Here is an 18668-nt window from a genome sequence, read left to right as displayed (position 1 = left end):
ATTTTTTTATTATAAAAAACAGAAATTAAAATAAAAATAAAATTGGAATTTTGCTTTTATTTCCCGAAAAATAAAAATACAAGGTGTCAAAAAAAAAAATGGTAAAGTGGGGACCACCGCAGTACTCTGCCCATTATGAGTGGGACCCACGTGATTAGCGAAAAAAGTGGGACCCACCGATGAATAATTGCCCCTCTCTCTCTGTATGGTATAAAGATAGTGCGACTGTGACTCCAAAATTTATTTTTATTTTTATTAAGTAAAATCACTACTCACTTTGAAACTTTTAAAATTAATATTTAATAATTTGTAAAAAATTTAATTTTTTATATAATTAATAATTAATTTATTTATTCGATCTTTTTTTTTTTGTTTCTTAGATTCACAATTTGTATTTTATAAAATTATTAATGATTAAATTTATATTTTTGTACTAAAAATTTAGAAATTAAGCAATATATTTTGTTTAATTTTTTTAAAAAAATATTAATAGAAAGAGTAAAAAAAAAAAAAAAAAAAAAAAAAAAAAAAAAAAAAAAAAAAAAAAAAAAAAAAAANAGACCAAACAAAGAGCGATTTCATGTTCCAGAAATTTACACGGAGAGAAGATCAGGGTTTCTCCATCCTCCTCTCTCCGCCTTTAATCTCAGGTTTGCCTTCGATTCATTCTTCATGATCTGTTCTTGTTCTTGTTCTTGTTCTTCAAATCGAATCGGTTTTTTCGTTGTGATTGCTTTTTGTTTATTGTTTCCTACTTCACTCTATTTTAAGGTATTTCTTTGATCGTTTCTCCTATTCTTCTCACTTTTCATCTGTATGTTATTATTGTTCCTGATTTCTTTTGTTTGTTTTTTGTTTTGTGGATTAGGCTCGTTTAGTGCTGAAGAGATTGTAGATATTGTTGAGCTGTTCATGAGGGGAAAGGAGCCTGTTGTAGTTGATTTTGATTGATTCGGTTGCTTTTGTGCTCTTCGGAAGAAGGGGAACGGAGCAAATTGAATCAAGGAGGCGGATGGAGATAGAAGTTTTGGTTCCGATTAGGGATAATGTGGAGGATGAAGCTTTGATGTTCGACCACATAAATATGGAAATCAAAACTGGGGAGAATGGAGTTGGTGTTCAGAAGGGTGGTGTTTATGCTCCTGCATCAGAGAATGGTGAGGGAAGTAGCGTTGTATTCTCTAGAGATGGACCTCTTGTGAGGAAAGAATCCGTTCTAGCTCATGTTGCCCATGATTGTAATTCCAGTGAACAGAATCCCAAGTCCATGCTTGTGGTGACAGATTTTAAGAAGGGAAGGAAAGGGAAGTCCAGTCATGATAAGAAACTTAGCAGACAAGACAGATTTGAGCTAGGTCGATTGTTTCAGGGCGCTGTAAGCTCACATGATTGGGGGCTTGCAGAGAGTTTGATTGCGTTGGCAGATCCTCAGACTCTTAATGATGCTTTGTGTATCACCTTGGATTCAATCTGGTTTTTGAGCACACAGCAAGAACTTCACGGAATAACTGGATTGATTAAGAACATCGTTGTGAGTGGAGCTTATGACTTTACAAGAGCAGCTCTTAGGACCTCGTTTCTGGCTTCGTGTGTCTCTGCCTGCCAGAGTCGAACAATGAGTCTTGCTGATACTGTAACCGTCATGGCACAGAGGTGAAGCATAATGACATCTTTATTTTTGGATAAGAAACCGAACTTTCATTGAGAATTATGAAAGAATAAGTTAGTTCTTTTTGTTACTGCATGAATTTGTTTTCATGACAATAGAAAGGAACTGCTTACATCTGTTAGAAATATTATCCCTTAACAGAAAATGTAAGACCTTTCCAAATATTTAGCCAATTTGACTAACAACACTTTTAGCTATATCATATAGAACCCTTAAGGTATCTTAGTGAATTGGTGACTTCATTTAATTCCATAGTTCGGCTCGAATAACTTTTATATGTCTACTTGAAGGTGGGATCCCATAGGTGGAAATCGGTAATCGATTGTGTTACTATCTCTCATATGCAAATGGCCCCGTAATATTGTTCACTCGTAATCACTACCGTTTAAGTTCAAATTGTTCTCTTCTCCCAACTAGTTATGAGAAGTTATCTTCCAAAATTCCATGTTTTCATTTCCTTTTCTTAGCTTAGATCTGTCTTTATTCCTCTTATTGTTTAATGGAATCTAATATCTTGCAATATTTTCCTTTTAATCAAAATGTCTATAATATAGTAATAAGCCTTTATATTTCCTACATTTGACATTTCAATCCTTGCAGGTTGCGTGAGCGTCTCCAAGAGTGCAATGGAGATGAGATCTTAAAAGCAGAGGCTGGCAGTAAGGTTCAAAAATTTACCGAATGGGCTCTGAAATGCATTGGATTTCATTCTGGGTGCCATAGAAACCAGGACCGAGTGATTCAAAGCTCGGCTGCTGAGATCCAGCTTCAGTTATCCGCTTTCAAATTTTTCCTAGATTTTGCTGGCAATCAACTTACTGGAAAAGATTTCACAGAGGCCTTTGATGCTGCTTGTTTCCCACTCACTCTCTTTTCTAGTTCTTTTGATCCCGGATGGGCAGCCGGAATATCAGCGACAGCAATCCAAGGTTTATTATGTTTGCTGGTGGAGGGTGGTGCTGACAATGTTAACCAGTGCTTCCTTGAAGCTTCTCGCTTCGGAAGCACAGAACTCGTGCGCATTTTATTACAGGTACAATAAATTTATTGTTCATATTATCTACTTATTGTCCACATTATCACTTTCAAGATTTTCTGGATTAAATTAATTAAATTAGATCCGAGATCAAACCCAAACTAAAATCCAGAAAAATAAATTCTTCAGTACTCTTGAAACCCGAAGACAAGAATTGCTAAGAAACCGATCAAGATCTTGGACTTCTAGCTTACCATACCATACCATTTGAAGGTTTGAAGATTTGAAGCTGACTCTAGAAGTATATAGAAATTTTAAATTGATTATGTCAACCCCAAGTCACATCTAATATATGACTCATACGTTTTGACATTTTGCCCCATATTGAATGTTGCATTTCGCTCAAGCATATGCATAATGTTCCATACCTTCATCTCTTAGTTTACTTATGTAAATACATTTGTTTCACTCGATTGATATTTTTCGTGCATTTGTTAGTTGATATTCTACTGAATATTTGATGATTACACAGAGCCACTTTCTGATATATATACTATAGCCTGTAAAATGAATTATATATGCAATAATAAAGTAAAAAAGACTGAAGTAGAGATTTTGTTATTGAACATCTATAAGAATGATACAGCTCTCAGATAAAGTGAGAAATTAATCGTGCAGTGCTGCAAAGTTGACAAAGAAAATATGTTGTTATTCATCCGTTTGGTCTGATACAAAAGTTTATTTTACCTTTCCATCCATTGAAGAGTCTTTAGAACTTATCTCATTAGCCTGACCCTCATGTTTCTTCTTTTCTGATTTGTAGATTGCCCAAAGGAACAGCTTGGATGTCGATGTCGACCTGGCATTGGGTTTTGCTTCTCACTATTGTAAGATTGGCACAATGGAGTGTTTGGTGGAAGAGGGTAACGCCATAGCATTTTTGGGTCCTCTGATGAGAGCAGCTGAAAGGGGCTGTTTGCCTGTTGTTGAATGGTTTGTGAGAAGAGGTTGTCAGGACATGGAACTCTGTCTTGCCCTCACAGCGGCCACGTCTAGCAGCCAAATTAACGTCGCCGATTATCTTCTTCCCCGTGTTCCTCAACACGTACTTGCTGCCCTTAGCATTGAAATTCTTAAGGCTGCTGGGGAACGGAGTAGTGGTTCTCTTGATGGCGTGGAGTTTCTCCTTCATTCGAACTTTCTCGGCGATCCTTCTGCAACGTATGCTGTTGCAGACAGTATCTCCAAGTCAAGCGACGAGTCTGTTGCTCCCGAGCTCAGATTTTTTCTTTGGGAGCACTGGTCGGAGGCAGCTTACTTGGATGGGTTGAGACAAGGTCAAGAAAATTACTTAAATTTTGTACGGATTTTGAGGTGGGGTGGATCCCCAATTTCTTTGAGAGATATTCCACCACCCCTCAGGGTTGCAATAGCTTATCTACCGCTGTACAGGGAATGTATAAAAGTGAATGGATGCTTGTTTTCACAAAAGCTAAGGGGGCAGCTGGTTGAAGCCGCTAGAAGGCTCGGAGGGGGCGGGGCGTTAGAAGAGGCGAGCCAAGGCAGGGAGCTCTTGGCTGTTTTGGAGCACCATCTTCCTCCATTTTTGATTCACAAGTTCTAGGTTACTTAGCAATGCTTCACGTATTGCATAGAAAAGAATCGAAGAACGAAAAAGAGAATGCCAAAAGGAGCTTTGCGAGATGTGATCGAAATTCAATTCAACGGGATGGCACGGAGCATTTGCAGCTTGCCTATTTTTCTCTCGAGCCTATGCAGTCAGTCTCTGCCTGGTTATTTTTGAGATAGGTACACTGTTTTGAATGGATGATTCATCATATCTATATGTAAACGCACACGATGCTATGTAATCTAGGACGTGAACCAATCACGGGTTCTGAACGATGTGTACATTATTGGTATATAACCATCTTCTATTCTCTTCTCTCGTGGATTAATGATAATGAGGAAACTTAGACCGCGTCGTCTGAGTAGTGGCAATTACAACCATCTCATGCTGTATGTAATGTGTTCTAGAGGCCAGTAAGAATGTTAAGTTCTTTTATATGCTTTAATAATGATATTCAAGGCTGCCTTCAAAGGAGGCAACCATATGGTAGGTTACTAACAAGCAACAATCCACAAAAGAGTAACAACTGTGCGTTCAGCAGTTCGTTGATAGTTAACAAAAAGGCCTCTTCAATATAATCTTTGTTCATTGCGCATCATAAATCACACAATAGCACAAACGAAAGCCCTCGTATCCTTATTCTAAGCAAAGAAAATTTGAGAATTGAAATCGTTAAACCTACCGTTTCTTTCGAGCAGTTTCAGTACAAGAACCTCTGACCTTGAGTAAAGCAAAGCCTCCGACCCACCCGTTATTACCCGACTTCAGTACCAGACATGATGTGGCTTTTTGCAATTTTATGAAGCGTTCTACCATAAGCAAAGACAGCAGAGAACTCACAAGACTGCAAAAAACCGCAACACTAGGGATCATGGAAATCGTTCGATCTTAGTTCTTTACTACTTCAGGTCGTACTCGAACACCGACGCAAGCTCCATCTGTAGGAAAAGTGATATTGGAACAAATATTACTTACAAGAATAGTTAAAGAGTATGGGGATACTTAAATACAAAGAAAATCTCTCTACAATAAACAAACTTAAACAACTTACAGCAGTCAAAGCACCCTCAGAACCCTTATTTCCAGCTTTACCACCAGCTCGATCGAACGCCTTAAAAAGGAGTGGGGGGCGGGTGCAAAAAATACAAAACGATCAGAAATCACATAGCTCCTAGGTTGGATACTTGTTAACAATCTATTCAGATCATATTTACCTGTTCTAAGTTCTCAGTGGTCAAGACGCTAAATACACATGGAATCCCTACAAAGGCATACGAAAATTGCTTAAGTTTCATCTGCCGTCAACTAGGAGATGAAGAAAGAGTAGAACTAAGATGACAACATGGATATAAATGGTCTCTAAAAAGATGGTTACTGAGATTACTTGTATTGTAGCATTCAACACTGATATTCAAGTCTGTCGATAAATTTCAACACTAGTTGACACGGATAAAGGGTAACAGATAATTCTCATATCGAACAAGAACATAGCTCACCATAGCTCCCAACTGCTTAAACCTAAAACCATTATCGTTACAAATCGAACTATTACCAAGGCCTAACGTGCAACTGAGGGAGAAATATAAGCTTGAATTTGGGAAATCATATTTTTTAATAAGAAGCTAGGAATGTGCATGTCATGGCACAATTTATATTTATCTGCATCTACTTATGAATCTAAAACAACCAGGTTCTTATTTTCCTTATCATACCCTGAAATTCCTTAACCCCTCACGGTTCATTGAGGTCAAAACTAGAACAATTAAGCCAACTTCACTGCAATATTTAGTATTTAGAAACTAGTACGATCTTATATATCTCAAGATATGATGGCACCAAAATTCTTAAACATAACAATTGGATTCAAAAGCCATAACCACTATGTTCAATGCTCAACCCTCGAGGATGAACTTATAAAAGAAAAGCAATCCAAAACACAAATTAGTAAGTTGAATTAATAGGCTACAAGAATATAAACTTTTACTAAAGAAAGAAAAGAAAACGAACCTGATTTTAAACCGGCAGAAAGTACTCCAGATGCAGCAGAGTTTACAACGGCATCATAGTGGGATGTATCTCCTCTAATCTATCATAAAGAAGTGGTTCGTGATATTAACAAGGGAACCAAGACTAGATTATATAAGAGGACTCGATATATATTACGGGAAATCATACCACAGCTCCAATGCATAGGACAGCATGGTACTTTCCAGATCTCCCAAGCCTTTCGGCGACTACAGGAATATCAAAGCTCCCTGGAACCCAGACGACCTGATATGATAGAGAGGTGAATAACATAGTCAACATGCCAAATAAAGTTAAAGCTGCAAGTCAACAAGCAGAGGTCAGATTCACATTCTCTCATGCAAATCTGATGAAAGGTGTAGATTTTGCTACCCAACTCCACATAAACCCATGATATCTAGTTAAATTTGTTTACATATACTCATGGCATCGACGAGAATCTATTTTCAGAACATATTTATTCACAAGCTTGCTCACCATAATCTTAATGTTGTTATAAACCAGTTGGCTGATTTGATCAATTAAAGGCAAATGAAACTCAGTTTCCAATACTAGCAAACAAACCAGAAGGTTGACTTCATATAGTATGCTGAAGTGCTTACATCAATATCCTCGTCTTGAACTGAATAACTTTTGAATGTAGACAAAGCTCCCTCGAGCATTGGCCTTGTCACGATTTCGTTGAACCGCCCCACAACCTTCATCAAAGCAAAAAAATATTTCTTCAATAATGCAAGCATGAAATAACAATGTCATGATTAAATTTTACGAGCCCATTGCTAAAAATGACAATGGGGGGAAAAAACTCAGTTTAGGCTCATGATAACAGAATTCGCTCGTACGGCTGCAGCAAAAAGCCTAAAAAGAAGTTTAGTTTCATACATCACAAGAAAACAAGGCAAAATCACTCCAATACAATCCCTATAATCTAAAATTCTCATCCACAGGTATGTTTCATTGTAGCCAAGCCGAGAAATTTCTCATTTCCGCAGCCACAACTGTGACTATCACATTCATAACCTTTGAATTCGGTGCAAGCAACAAATCAAAAGAACGCTCATTAGTAGCGAATAATTTACCAGACGAGATTGCATCATCTAGAAGCATGTTTCTTAACTAGACTACGACCTTTTAGGTACACGATAAAGAAACACCACTCGCAAATCCGAAATTATTAACAAAACGCCATTCAAATAGCCTCAAGAACGAACATAACTTCCAGATGTAGCATTCGGGAAAGAAAAAAAAAAAAAAAAAAAAAAAAAAAAAAAAAAAAAAAAAAANAGACAAGGAAGAATTAGAAGAACAAGAAGGCATAAAAAAAAAAAAAAAATAAAAAATAAAAAAGAGCGGGAAAGAGAAATGACCACAGCAAAGCGAAGGCCACCAGCTTTGGCAAGAGATCCGACGATGTGGCGAACGGCATCCGTCTGCGCAAAAGAGGAACGGTGATGCTTTCTAGGAGAGGCATCATTCGCAAGCTTCAATTGAGACGAAAATGAGAGGGATTGAGATTTTGCAGGATTTGGCCCCTGAAATTGAAGTTTAGTGCGATTGAAGTTTGAATTGGAAAATGCGAGCGTCAGATTTTGACGGTAAACCAAGCCCTGAGCCGCACCAGCAAATGAGACAGCCATTATCAACCCACAAAAGAAGCGCCGCGAAGAAGAAGAACCAGTGCGCGTTTCTGCTTCTACTCGCTTTGACTTCTGAACCAGAACCAGAGAGATGCAATATATATATATAGATATATATATATATATATATATATATATATATATATATATATATTTATTTATTTATTTATTTATTTATTTATTTATTTATTTATAAGAATAAATAATTTAATCACTTAAATATATTTATTTTAACAACGAAGTCATGAAACATTACGAAAACTTATGAGATTAAATTTAGACATTAAATTAGATATAATTAATTTTTAAAGCTAATATTTGAGAATTTTTCATATTATTTAATTATAATTTTTTTTTAAATTTTAAAGACGAGCTAACTATTTAAATTTATTATCTGATAATTTTAATATTTATTTTTTCAATGCCACAAAATTAATTGATGTTCAATTTCTACTCTTTTACAAAATAATAAATTAAATATTTTAATATATATATATATATAATGCACATCATGATTCATGCGGATTAATTAAATAACAAGGATAAAATAATTTGTAATTAAGAGGTTAATTATATATATAATTAATTAACCTAGGAAGCACGAAGCAAGCCTGGTCTGTTTGCTATGTTTTTTTTATTTAGATATTTAAAATTTGCATTTGGTTATTTTTTGTAGTAATGGCAGATATAGCAATTTATGTTTTTTTTTTTTTTTTTTTTTTTTTTTTTTTTTTTTTTTTTTTTTTTTTTNTTATAAATATTTTTTTGCAAATAAGATAAATTCTAATAAATATTTTTATTCCTATTTTACCCTCGTCTATTTTCGTGCGATGTTCTCCCCTTCGTAGTTCTTTTGCTTTTCTCTTTGTTTGGCCACGAGAAGCTTGAAAATGGTAGAACATTGAGTTTCTAAAAGTTGATAGTCTGATATCGAATTTACTTTTTGGTTATCGATATATTGATATCATAGTTTTTTTTCGTGCGTAGCTTTCATTATGTTTCCATAAGAGCACGTATGACGATTATTAAAATGGATCCAGCTCCTTGACAAATTGTTCGATGTTTTTATCGGAGCTACCACCTTCATCCATGGCTTCTTTAGCTAAATTTCTCAACTTGATTGAGTTTTGTTTAATCTCATTCTGTCTATATCCTTGAGAAACATGTCGAATGGAGGCTTCTAACTCTAACTTTGTAGCAATCCCTTTGTCATTCATTTTAACTCGAGCTCCTACTTTCCAAACATCAGCGACGAACTTGGCGTTCGTCGTTTGATCGATCCACTGCGGAACTGCGACCATTGGTACACCTAAGCTTAAAGCTTCTATCGTCGAGTTCCAGCCACAGTGCGTGACGAAGCAACTTACGGCCTTGTGAGATAGAACTTGTAATTGACAACACCACTTGACAACTAAACCTTTGTGTGATGTCTGTTGTACGAAGTTGTTGGGAAGCTTTTCTTGTTCTGATTCTCTCAGGACCCATAAGAAAGAAAAGTTAGTGTCCTTGAAGAAACGGGCTAGTTCGTTCACTTGTTCTTCTGGTAAGATAACTAAGCTTCCAAATGAGAGGTAAATGACCGAAGCAATTTCTTTCGAGTCTAACCATTGAAAAATCTTGCAATTATTGAGATTTTGGTGATTTAGACCGTACGTTTTGTCATCCTTCAAGCGACCGTCCAGATATGCCGATGGAATGTTTGGTCCGATCGTCTTGATTGGCCATTTTTGTGTCATCCAATTAACAACCTGGATGTGAGCGATTCATAAAAATTCCATAATCAATACCCGAAGAAGAAAACTAAAAACATTAAAGTTCATCTTTTGTTTTGAAATTTATGTGAAGATGAGTTCCACCTAACCGTTTGAGGACGGTCCGAGAGAATCTCAATGTTCAAAACAAAGCATAGTAGTAAAGAGTCAAATTTAATTCGAACCCATATTTAATTCATACTATCTGTTATAGACAAAATAACTAATGGATCTTGTAAGATTCTCGAGAAATTCTTCGATTTCTTCTCCATAATCAATTATTCATCTGCTTTTCATGTTCTCTAATAATTAAGGAATCGGGAATATGTACATCTAGATTACCGAAGAATTAAAAGAGATGCTAATATAATATAATTTTCGTTCATATATTTTGAATTTTATTTCATTTTATATTTACCCTTTCAAGTATCTATAAAATTTAGAAATATTTTATTAATTTAATAGTTAGAATCATTCTTGATCAAATATGATTATGAAATGAACAATATTTCTAGGGATTAGACCTAAATTTTCAAATACGAATCAAACACGATTCAACAAGCATTCACATACCTTCATCTCCAGCTGATCGAAAGTGTTGACAAAAATCCATTTCGCGTTCTTGAAACTGGAAAATTGATCGGTCATGAATTTCAGAACCAGTTCTGGCTCGTAGGAGAAATACGGCAGATCCTCTGTTTGAAGAACTGGCAACGGCGGAATCGAAATCCCCGCCGCCACATTTTCCACCGGAGGAATGCTGAATGAGCCTTCATAGACCTGATTCAGAATGTGATTGACGACACAAGACTCAGTGAAAAACGGCGCCGAATCGATCCCTCGCACTCTTGCCACATCCATCGCCCAAGGCATTACAGAATCGAAAATGACGAAGCGCGGAGGATCGAAACCAGAACTTCTTAGTGTTCCGTCGATGAAATCCCCAAACGATTTCGATACGACGGCCTCGAAGCTCTCGTGCTCGTCCTTCAGCGACAGAATCGGTTCGGTGCGGACGTCGGAGATGAATCGAAGATCGATTTGATACGACGCAGGAAGATCGATTTCGAGAGATTTAGTTGTAGAGGTAGTGGTGAGAAATGTTATTCGAAGGCCTTTTGAGGCCAATCGCTTTGCGAACTGAAGCATTGGACTCAGGTGGCCTTGCTTCGGATAAGCGAACAGCACCACATGGCTCGATCGCCTTCCGCCGTTCAAAGTCGTGTTGCTCATTCTCGCCGGTATCTCTCAGTAATGAAGATTGAAATAGTTAACTAGGAGTTCTCAATAAATAAATAAATAAATAATATCTATAAATAAAAAAGAAGTGGCGCTGGTGGGTGCCCCCAACACGTGAAACACGATGATGTCTAATATTTTAGGTTTAAATCTGATTTTAATAAATTATTTTATTTTATTTTGATTTCTTATATTTAAAAAATATATTTTTTTTCTTTTTTAAAATTTTTAAAAAGTAATTGAGATTTTGTTTTAGTATAATAAATATGAGATAGAATGATTTGAGTCTTCCAAGTTATATATTTTAATTATTGATATGTAATAAAAGGCTACATTATTTTAAAAGTTTTTTTTCAAAATTTTATAAAATCATATTTTTATATTTAAAAATATGAGATGGAATAATCGGGAGTCTCAAGAAGAGTGCCTCGAGCATTGAGTTTAAACCACAGTGCATAAAGTAATCGACAGTCGGGTGAGCCAAGACCTATAGATGGGAGTACGAGCTAACCACAACACCATTCTCTTCAACATAACATAATCAGGAGGCTCGCCATGAAGCCATTTGAAATAGACATCTTAGTTGAGTTCGTACAGGCTCAAACCATAGTTGTTCCTACCATAGTTGTTCCTACGGTATCATTGTCGATGGCAATGGCGACAATGGTACAAGCATTAGTTCGAATTTGAGGTCAAAGTGCATCAAGCTACGATACGTTTCGTTGTCAACTTGAACCTGGTCTCATTGGTTCCACTGCCATCGCCCCAAGGTTCAAAAACTTCAATGTAAGAACAATCTACAACAATGAGAATGCACAATGATACTCAAATAATTTGGTCAGTTCAGCAACAGGAAAATAATCAAATAAGACCTATCAAAATTTTGATACGATACGGTCACGATACCGTAAAGTTCGTATCAAACTCATTATATAGTGATAGCAACGAAAAAAATCCTTACGCTTCCGAAGCCTGTGTTCCAAATCCTTATGAATGATAGGGAAAGTGATCCCAACTCCAATTCCAAATTAGCAACCTTGATTAACTTAATCAACAACATGACAAGTAGAAAAAGCAGATACAATTTCATGAAGATTGTTCTTCCAGTCCTAATTCTGGCCATAGATAAATTTGATTCCAAAGCCCATCCCAGTTGTGAATGCAGTTAATATACACAAAGGAATTGATAATGAACATACAGAATAAAGGGATCATACAGATCAAACAATCCTCCAGTAAATAACATAGCTCATTATTGTTGATGATACTCGGGGTTAAATGCAAGTGCCTCTCGGTAGATCAGCTCTTTCATTTGTTCCTCAGTGAGAGCGTGCTGCTCGAAATCAAAGCTGAAGGGTGTCATGCACACAGGCTCGTCACTAATGTCGTGCAATGAAGTCAAATAAGGATGAGCTAGAGCATCTTCAACTGCAAAAACATACATAGATGATAATAGAATACACCAATAAAAAAATGACAATTAAAAGAATCAAATATGATATCAGCCAGCATCCAGGACACAGTTCACGGTTACGAAAATGTTCGAAAAATACATTGAATTAACAGAAGAACGGTCATCTATGTAGTTCAGAAATCAGACAATTCAAACACCCGAACGAGGAAACCAATCAGTATGGGTTTGCCTTAACCCAATTGGGATTTATATTTAATTGAAGAGATCAATAAATTAGCATTGCCCTGTGATCAGACAACGGGATACGGTACAAAGTATTTTGGTGCCTGATAACATAAGAAGAAAAAATTGCAATATTAACTCACCGGTAATTCTCTGTCCAGGATCAAATGCTAGCATCTTCTCCACCAGATCAATGGCTGAAGGATGAACATGTGGAAATTTTTCAGTGAATGACTGCCGATGGTAGTGAGGAAGTTGTCGTATGTATCTTTTAGCGTTCTCGTTCAAGAAACCAAGATCAGCCTCTGATGGAGTGCCTATCAGCTGCATGATAGAGCAGAGCAGACTAAAACAGTAAACAAATGAATACCATTGATAACAAGAATTGTTTGTGAAGTACGGATATATTTCATAGGAGTTGCTTCTGAGGGTATTTTTTTTACACCTAATACTATTTAGATGCACATACATATATGCATACTGGGGTGAAAACCAGCCAGTTCAATTTGATCTGTTTAACATGGACCAAAACAAAACCAAACTGTCGAAATAAAAAACGGAAGGACCTCTTCAGATTGCAGCGTTGTCTTGTACTATTATGTCCAAAATAAGTTTAGTTTAGGTAGGTTCAGCTCCGTCTATGTTTTAAATACTAAAAGATTTGAATGTGCTTGATATACACCCAACACATGAGAAGGGCTTTCTAAAGCTTAAACAGCTTGTTTCTTTCTCTTTCTTTCATGATCAATAGGCAAATAGTATATTGATTCTCTTATTTTCTTATTTATATATAAGAAACTATTTCGTTCAAATGAATTTTGACCACCAAAATTGGACGACTGTGTTGCTGTTAAGAACCAAACATGAAGAGTATCAAGAGTGAGTATGAAAGTACCTCCAAAAGCAAGCGTAACTGATGCACATGATCTCGACCAGGAAACAAGGGCTTCCGATCCATCAGTTCCATAAAAATACAACCAACAGACCAGACATCAATAGCTGCTGTGTAATCAGAAGAATTAAGTAAGAGCTCTGGAGCACGGTACCATCTAGTAACCACATATTCCGTCATAAAGTCAGTTTCAGAAGTAACACGAGCAAGCCCAAAATCGCATATTTTCAGGTCACAGTTGGCATTTAAGAGCAGATTGGAAGGCTTCAAATCTCTGTGTAGAACATTTGCTGAATGTATGTACTTCAATCCACGAAGAATCTGGTACAGGAAGTACTGCATGATACATAAAGACGGTAATTATTTTGATGTAGAAAATAATAATAGAAGTATCCCATTAAAGGATGTTACATGGTCGTATGTTACTTGATAAGATTTGAGTATGAAGGGAAAAGTTCCACGCATGTTTAACGCTACGTCATTTCTCGACATTCTCAAAAGTTTTAAAATCTTGTTGTCCATCTAAAGCATCTAAACAGAATTGTTTTAACAACCAAAAGATTGACCAAGATCCAATACTAGAATTATTATCAAAGGAATTCCGGTATCTAAATTAAGTCCAAGTCCCCTACATCCTGTATCGTCTAAAGTTCAGGTTCCAAAACGTTCTTGCATTCCACAGACTGAATTGAAGGGTATTTCCAGTCAACAAGATTGAAATATCTAGGATATTGAAAAGGGACAACCCACATCAAGCTTTTTTCTAAACTTCCACCAAACATTCACTTTCCATTGAATGATGGGTAATTTCTAGTTTACTAGCAAATAAACATCCTGTTAAGCTCAGTTGTCCGATAGCCAGACTATTTGAAATGGTGTTTGCAAGGTAAAGGAGGACTAGGCGTCCACCAAGAAACTAAAATCAAGAACAGAAAATGAGATAACTACAAAGAAAATGTCGGGTCGGGACTTTCACACAACACACATCATAGCTTAATATAGTATTTTCAATAGGGTATGCCATCCCCTAGGAGTAGCCTGTTTTCATCTTTTAAAGCTAGCTCAGAATTTTGAAGAATGGAAACAATATTGTACCAACCAAAAAAGACTATCCTAGATCAAGCTTAGCCTCCTAATTTTCTTTATAAATGCTTCTGAAGATTTACTAAAATAATTGGAAGAACGGATGAATTCTAAATGATCCAGAGGGTTGATATCTAAATATTTTAAAACACAGAAATAATCCACCAACAAGTGCGTGTACAGAATATAACCTGACAGTGCTCCTCTGATAATGCTTGGTTTGAACGAATTATTTGATGAAGGTCGGTATCCATTAACTCATATGCTATGTAAACATCATTAAACGTTTCCCTTAGAGGTGGAGGAATGATATCCCTAATTGCAACAACCTGAATCACCATCATCAGTAATACAATTATACAAACATTTCAAAAACACTATAACTCATCTCATGGGGGCATTAGCACAACCAAACTAAAAGCTACACGGAATGCCCTTAAAGTAAAAAATCATATCTGATTGCACAACAATCCATTTCAAAGTAAAAACATAACTTCACAACGTTATTGTGCTGGTACAGAAACTAACACCAAACAAGAAATTAATAAGTAGAATTAAAGAGAAAAAATAGAACAGAACGAAATCCAATGAAATAGACCCAAAGTACATATTCAACATTTAAGAGATCATAACACCAACAATTCTTTTGGAGATCTGAGTAAAATCATTCCATAATTATGTAATTCCAATGTATTGTGATGACACCCAAATTAAACCTTGACACCCTACCAGAGTTAAAAATGTATCGATGGCAGGATGTGCGGTTGCAAATTGCAGCTTTCTTTCACATAATCTTAGTTTTATTAAGTTCAGTAAAAGAGATCTTTATACAGTAGGGTTAAATCTTAATTCTTATTAAAAGATTTTCCCAAACAATTTTCCCTAACCAACACCCTAGGTTTGATACACAGGATAGCAACCATTAGAAGGAGAAATTTATGCATTCTTAATCGTTTTTTGTGAGATATGGATTTTAAGTATTATGTGTATTACATTTCCTACGTATTGAATCATGTTAAGTAAGTAGTTCCATTATTGGACAAGTTTCTTAAGTTTCTTTGGAACTGGAAGTTTAAAAGCCTCGTGCACTATTTCTTTCTAAATCATAAATCCTTTAGAATTGTACTCAGTCCCACTATTCTTATATCTATGTTTACCCAAGCTCTCAAAGGACAACTGTCTAACCCTACAATATTTGGTTGCCAAGGTAACTCATAAGAAATTAAATTCTATTTAAGTCACCAGTACCCCCTCCCTCCCCGACAAAAATCTAAAGGAGCGCTTTCCAATTTGATCGAATCATGGATAAGCTACAATTACAAAAGAATTTTTTGTGCTTCAAGCACCACCAGGAAGCTAGAGACCGAGTATTTCTACAAAAGGAAGCAAAAGAAGAAGACTTATTTTTGAAAGACCAGGTGGTTTCTTTCAAGCCAATGGTTCCTAAAAAGCACTCCCACAGCCAAATTACATCTAGTATTCCTTACATGAACAAATTCCTTCATGACATGGAAATTAACAAAGGACATCTAGGGTCGTGGTTTAAGGACAAAGCAACGAGAAGTTATTCAAGCAGGCTGGAACAACGTGACTGACTGATGAATGGCTTCCTCCCTCCATATTATTTAACTTTTACATTAAAATTTAAATAAATATTTCACAAAAATTTAAATAAATATTTTACGAACCTCCTACTTTTCTCTTACCTTAAATATTTACTTGTACATATTGAGAAAAAGAATTCAACACAATTTTTTTTTTTGGACCGTCCATGCTCTAGGAAAATTTTCTAATGCTTGCCGTGAAAGGGAATTGAAGTTCAAAGACATTAAGAAGATACCTCACTTGGTTACACCTTTCCCAAGTCAACAACTTTGAATAAAGAGATATGATGCATTTTTAACTTCAAAGGTATTGGAACATAAAACACCTTCATGCTCTGCTTTAATCTTCCATGATTGTGTTTCAGAACAAGCCACTTCTCCATGTTCATTCATAACAACCAAGGATAAAGTTACAAACATAGTATATTTGTATGTGGGACCCTAATGTTTATGTGTTCCTGACAGAGCTCCAATACAATGAACTTATGTTAGATTAGGGAAAATCCAGCAAAGAGAGTTGGATAAGAGGCTGAAGATGAAGCTAGATGAGCAGGGACTCAGGAGGACTGAAGGGAAGTTTAGTGCTAGATTGAAGCAACAAGCACGTACACACTCCGAGCTTGGTCAATAGCAAAAGAACCAGTCAGTCACAATGAATGTTTGTAACAAAAGAGCAGGAAAGCCTAGGGAATATGAACAATACAGACTCTCAAATTTTCCTGTAACAAAGGCAGAAGGAAGTTCACCTTTCCTCTGTCCTCTTCCATACAAATTCACACTGAAATTTACAATTAGTTAAGTCTCTTTTTACCTATTCCATTCTCCTTGATGAACATCAGACAACTTTACTTGATGCAGTACAATAACATAGTACTGTCATGCTGCATATAAGTTGATAGAAAAATTACTGAGGATTTAGAATGAAAAAGCTTGTCACCTGCTAACTTATATATTTTAGGAGTTCTGATTTTCATTTCAGACTAGGGTAGAGCATTTTTTGTCCTTGGAAAACAATCAATGATTCTGATACAAAAGTGAGGATTTAAAGCTTAAACGTTAACCAATGTACATGATGAAAGTTTTTTAAAGCTTAAACGTCCAGAAAGTTACTTCTCCTTCAGCTTTTCAGATGATAAAAGACAGGAAAAGGTTAAAAGAAACAGATTTCGCATATCTTATAATCACTCACTGACGTTTTCATGATCCATGTGCCGAAGCAGCTTGATCTCGCGAAGAGTTCTCTTAGCATCGATCTTGTTGTCAAACGCATTAGCAATCTTCTTGATCGCCACATGCTCGTTCGTCTCGGAGTTGAGAGAAGAACTGATAAATCAAACCACACACCACAAATCAACAACAGCAAACAAAGATACAAACGAAAACAGAACTCCAAAGCATTGACAAAACAAAACAAAGCAAAACTCCAAAGAAAAGAGATCGCATAGACCAGACGATGCCGTAAGCGCCTTTGCCAATAGGCATGATTGGAGGCTTGTACTTAGCCGTAACTTCAAAGATGTTCCCAAAGATGTTGTACTGAATGAATCGCCCTCCATGGCTCAAAGTCGCCGGAATATTTTCCATCCCCATCGGTGGTGGCTGGTGTCCCGCCGGGTCATGCTGCGGCGGCGGAACAGACGCCGCCTCCGACATGACGGTGTCGTCCGGCTGAGAAGCTCCTCCGTCCATTAAAATTGAGCTCGATGTGAAATTGAATGGGTTTTTTACCAGCTGAATTTGAAAAAACTTCAAGCCCTAGAGCTTAATTAGAATCAAGATTGAATAAAAAAAAAAAGAAAAAAAAGAGATGGATCTGATCTGACCGCCCCTACTTGTAAAAGTTGCCGCAGCCCTTACTCCAATTTGTTGTTGTTGTTGTTGTTCTTCCTTTTTTGTTGTAAAGTTATATTTTATCTTCTAATAATTAACAGAGAACTCTCCATTTCCCACGACGCAGGAAATTAGTAACAAACAAATTAGTTTATTGATTAGTTGCATTAATTTCCTTTTTTTTCTTTTTTTGATGTAATTTATTTTCATTTTAATTAATAATTCTATTTTCTTTCTTTCTTTCTTTAATATAAATCTGATTTTGTGAATATTTTTGGCAAATTTAAAGATCTGACTCATACCTTAAAATGTATTGATTTATTTTAATCAATCCATTTTAATATAAAGTGTAATGAAATATTAAAATATGAGTCATTAATTCATTTGTCCTATGATTAAAAAGATTTAAATTCTAATGCATTCATAATTTTTTTTCCTTCTCTCTCTTTTTTTGTTTGTTAGCATCTTTTAAGTAAAGTCCAATTACTTCAAATTCCTAATTTAAATTAAACTAATATAATTTAAAATACATAAAATAAAAAATAATTAAGTTTTTTTTTTTTTTTTTTTAATATTCGAGGTAAACTAGTTGATAACATGGCGTCTCGTTTTTTTAATAAAAAATTGTTTGAGAAATCTAAAACGTGTTTAGATTGACTTCCAAAAGAAAAATATTTTCTTAAAATTTACGGGTTT

General features: G+C 35.7%; 4 protein-coding genes across 8 annotated transcripts; 1 reads left to right on the top strand and 3 right to left on the bottom strand.

Annotated features, from left to right (window-relative positions):
• The first annotated feature begins 559 nt into the window (after positions 1-559).
• Positions 560-4655, top strand: LOC111798370 (ankyrin repeat protein SKIP35-like). Of its 2 annotated transcripts, none has more exons than XM_023681464.1 (4): positions 560-650; positions 869-1653; positions 2270-2702; positions 3469-4655. In XM_023681464.1, exons 2-4 carry the CDS (start codon positions 1013-1015, stop codon positions 4267-4269), a joined length of 1875 nt encoding a protein of 624 aa, XP_023537232.1. In that variant the 5' UTR covers positions 560-650; positions 869-1012; the 3' UTR covers positions 4270-4655. The 2 variants fall into 2 exon arrangements, with proteins under 2 accessions (XP_023537232.1, XP_023537233.1); XM_023681465.1 differs by lacking the exon at positions 560-650 and adding an exon at positions 673-771.
• A 107-nt stretch (positions 4656-4762) lies between these two features.
• On the bottom strand, positions 4763-8020 carry LOC111798372 (6,7-dimethyl-8-ribityllumazine synthase, chloroplastic-like). Its single transcript, XM_023681466.1, has 7 exons — positions 7668-8020; positions 6903-6998; positions 6451-6546; positions 6283-6361; positions 5490-5536; positions 5327-5386; positions 4763-5213 (listed from the first exon to the last, which is right to left on the bottom strand). The coding sequence occupies exons 1-7, from the start codon at positions 7935-7937 to the stop codon at positions 5175-5177; spliced, it is 687 nt and encodes a 228-aa protein (XP_023537234.1). The 5' UTR covers positions 7938-8020; the 3' UTR covers positions 4763-5174.
• Positions 8021-8859: 839 nt separating this feature from the next.
• LOC111799118 (UDP-glycosyltransferase 74E2-like) lies at positions 8860-10927 on the bottom strand. Its single transcript, XM_023682525.1, has 2 exons — positions 10262-10927; positions 8860-9685 (listed from the first exon to the last, which is right to left on the bottom strand). The coding sequence occupies exons 1-2, from the start codon at positions 10919-10921 to the stop codon at positions 8963-8965; spliced, it is 1383 nt and encodes a 460-aa protein (XP_023538293.1). The 5' UTR covers positions 10922-10927; the 3' UTR covers positions 8860-8962.
• Positions 10928-11948: 1021 nt separating this feature from the next.
• On the bottom strand, positions 11949-18108 carry LOC111798508 (mitogen-activated protein kinase homolog MMK1). Of its 4 annotated transcripts, none has more exons than XM_023681703.1 (7): positions 17975-18108; positions 17590-17897; positions 17336-17465; positions 14730-14867; positions 13459-13791; positions 12707-12887; positions 11949-12355 (listed from the first exon to the last, which is right to left on the bottom strand). In XM_023681703.1, exons 2-7 carry the CDS (start codon positions 17829-17831, stop codon positions 12180-12182), a joined length of 1200 nt encoding a protein of 399 aa, XP_023537471.1. In that variant the 5' UTR covers positions 17832-17897; positions 17975-18108; the 3' UTR covers positions 11949-12179. The 4 variants fall into 4 exon arrangements, with proteins under 4 accessions (XP_023537471.1, XP_023537472.1, XP_023537473.1 ...); XM_023681704.1 differs by having other exon boundaries at positions 17590-17888; XM_023681705.1 differs by having other exon boundaries at positions 17590-17873.
• Positions 18109-18668: the final 560 nt, after the last annotated feature.

This window comes from Cucurbita pepo, chromosome LG07 (genome assembly GCF_002806865.2).
Source record: "Cucurbita pepo subsp. pepo cultivar mu-cu-16 chromosome LG07, ASM280686v2, whole genome shotgun sequence".
In the NCBI taxonomy this organism is placed as follows: domain Eukaryota; kingdom Viridiplantae; phylum Streptophyta; class Magnoliopsida; order Cucurbitales; family Cucurbitaceae; genus Cucurbita; species Cucurbita pepo.
The sequence above is the reverse complement of the archived record's forward strand: the minus strand, read 5'-3'. Positions and strand labels throughout refer to the sequence as shown.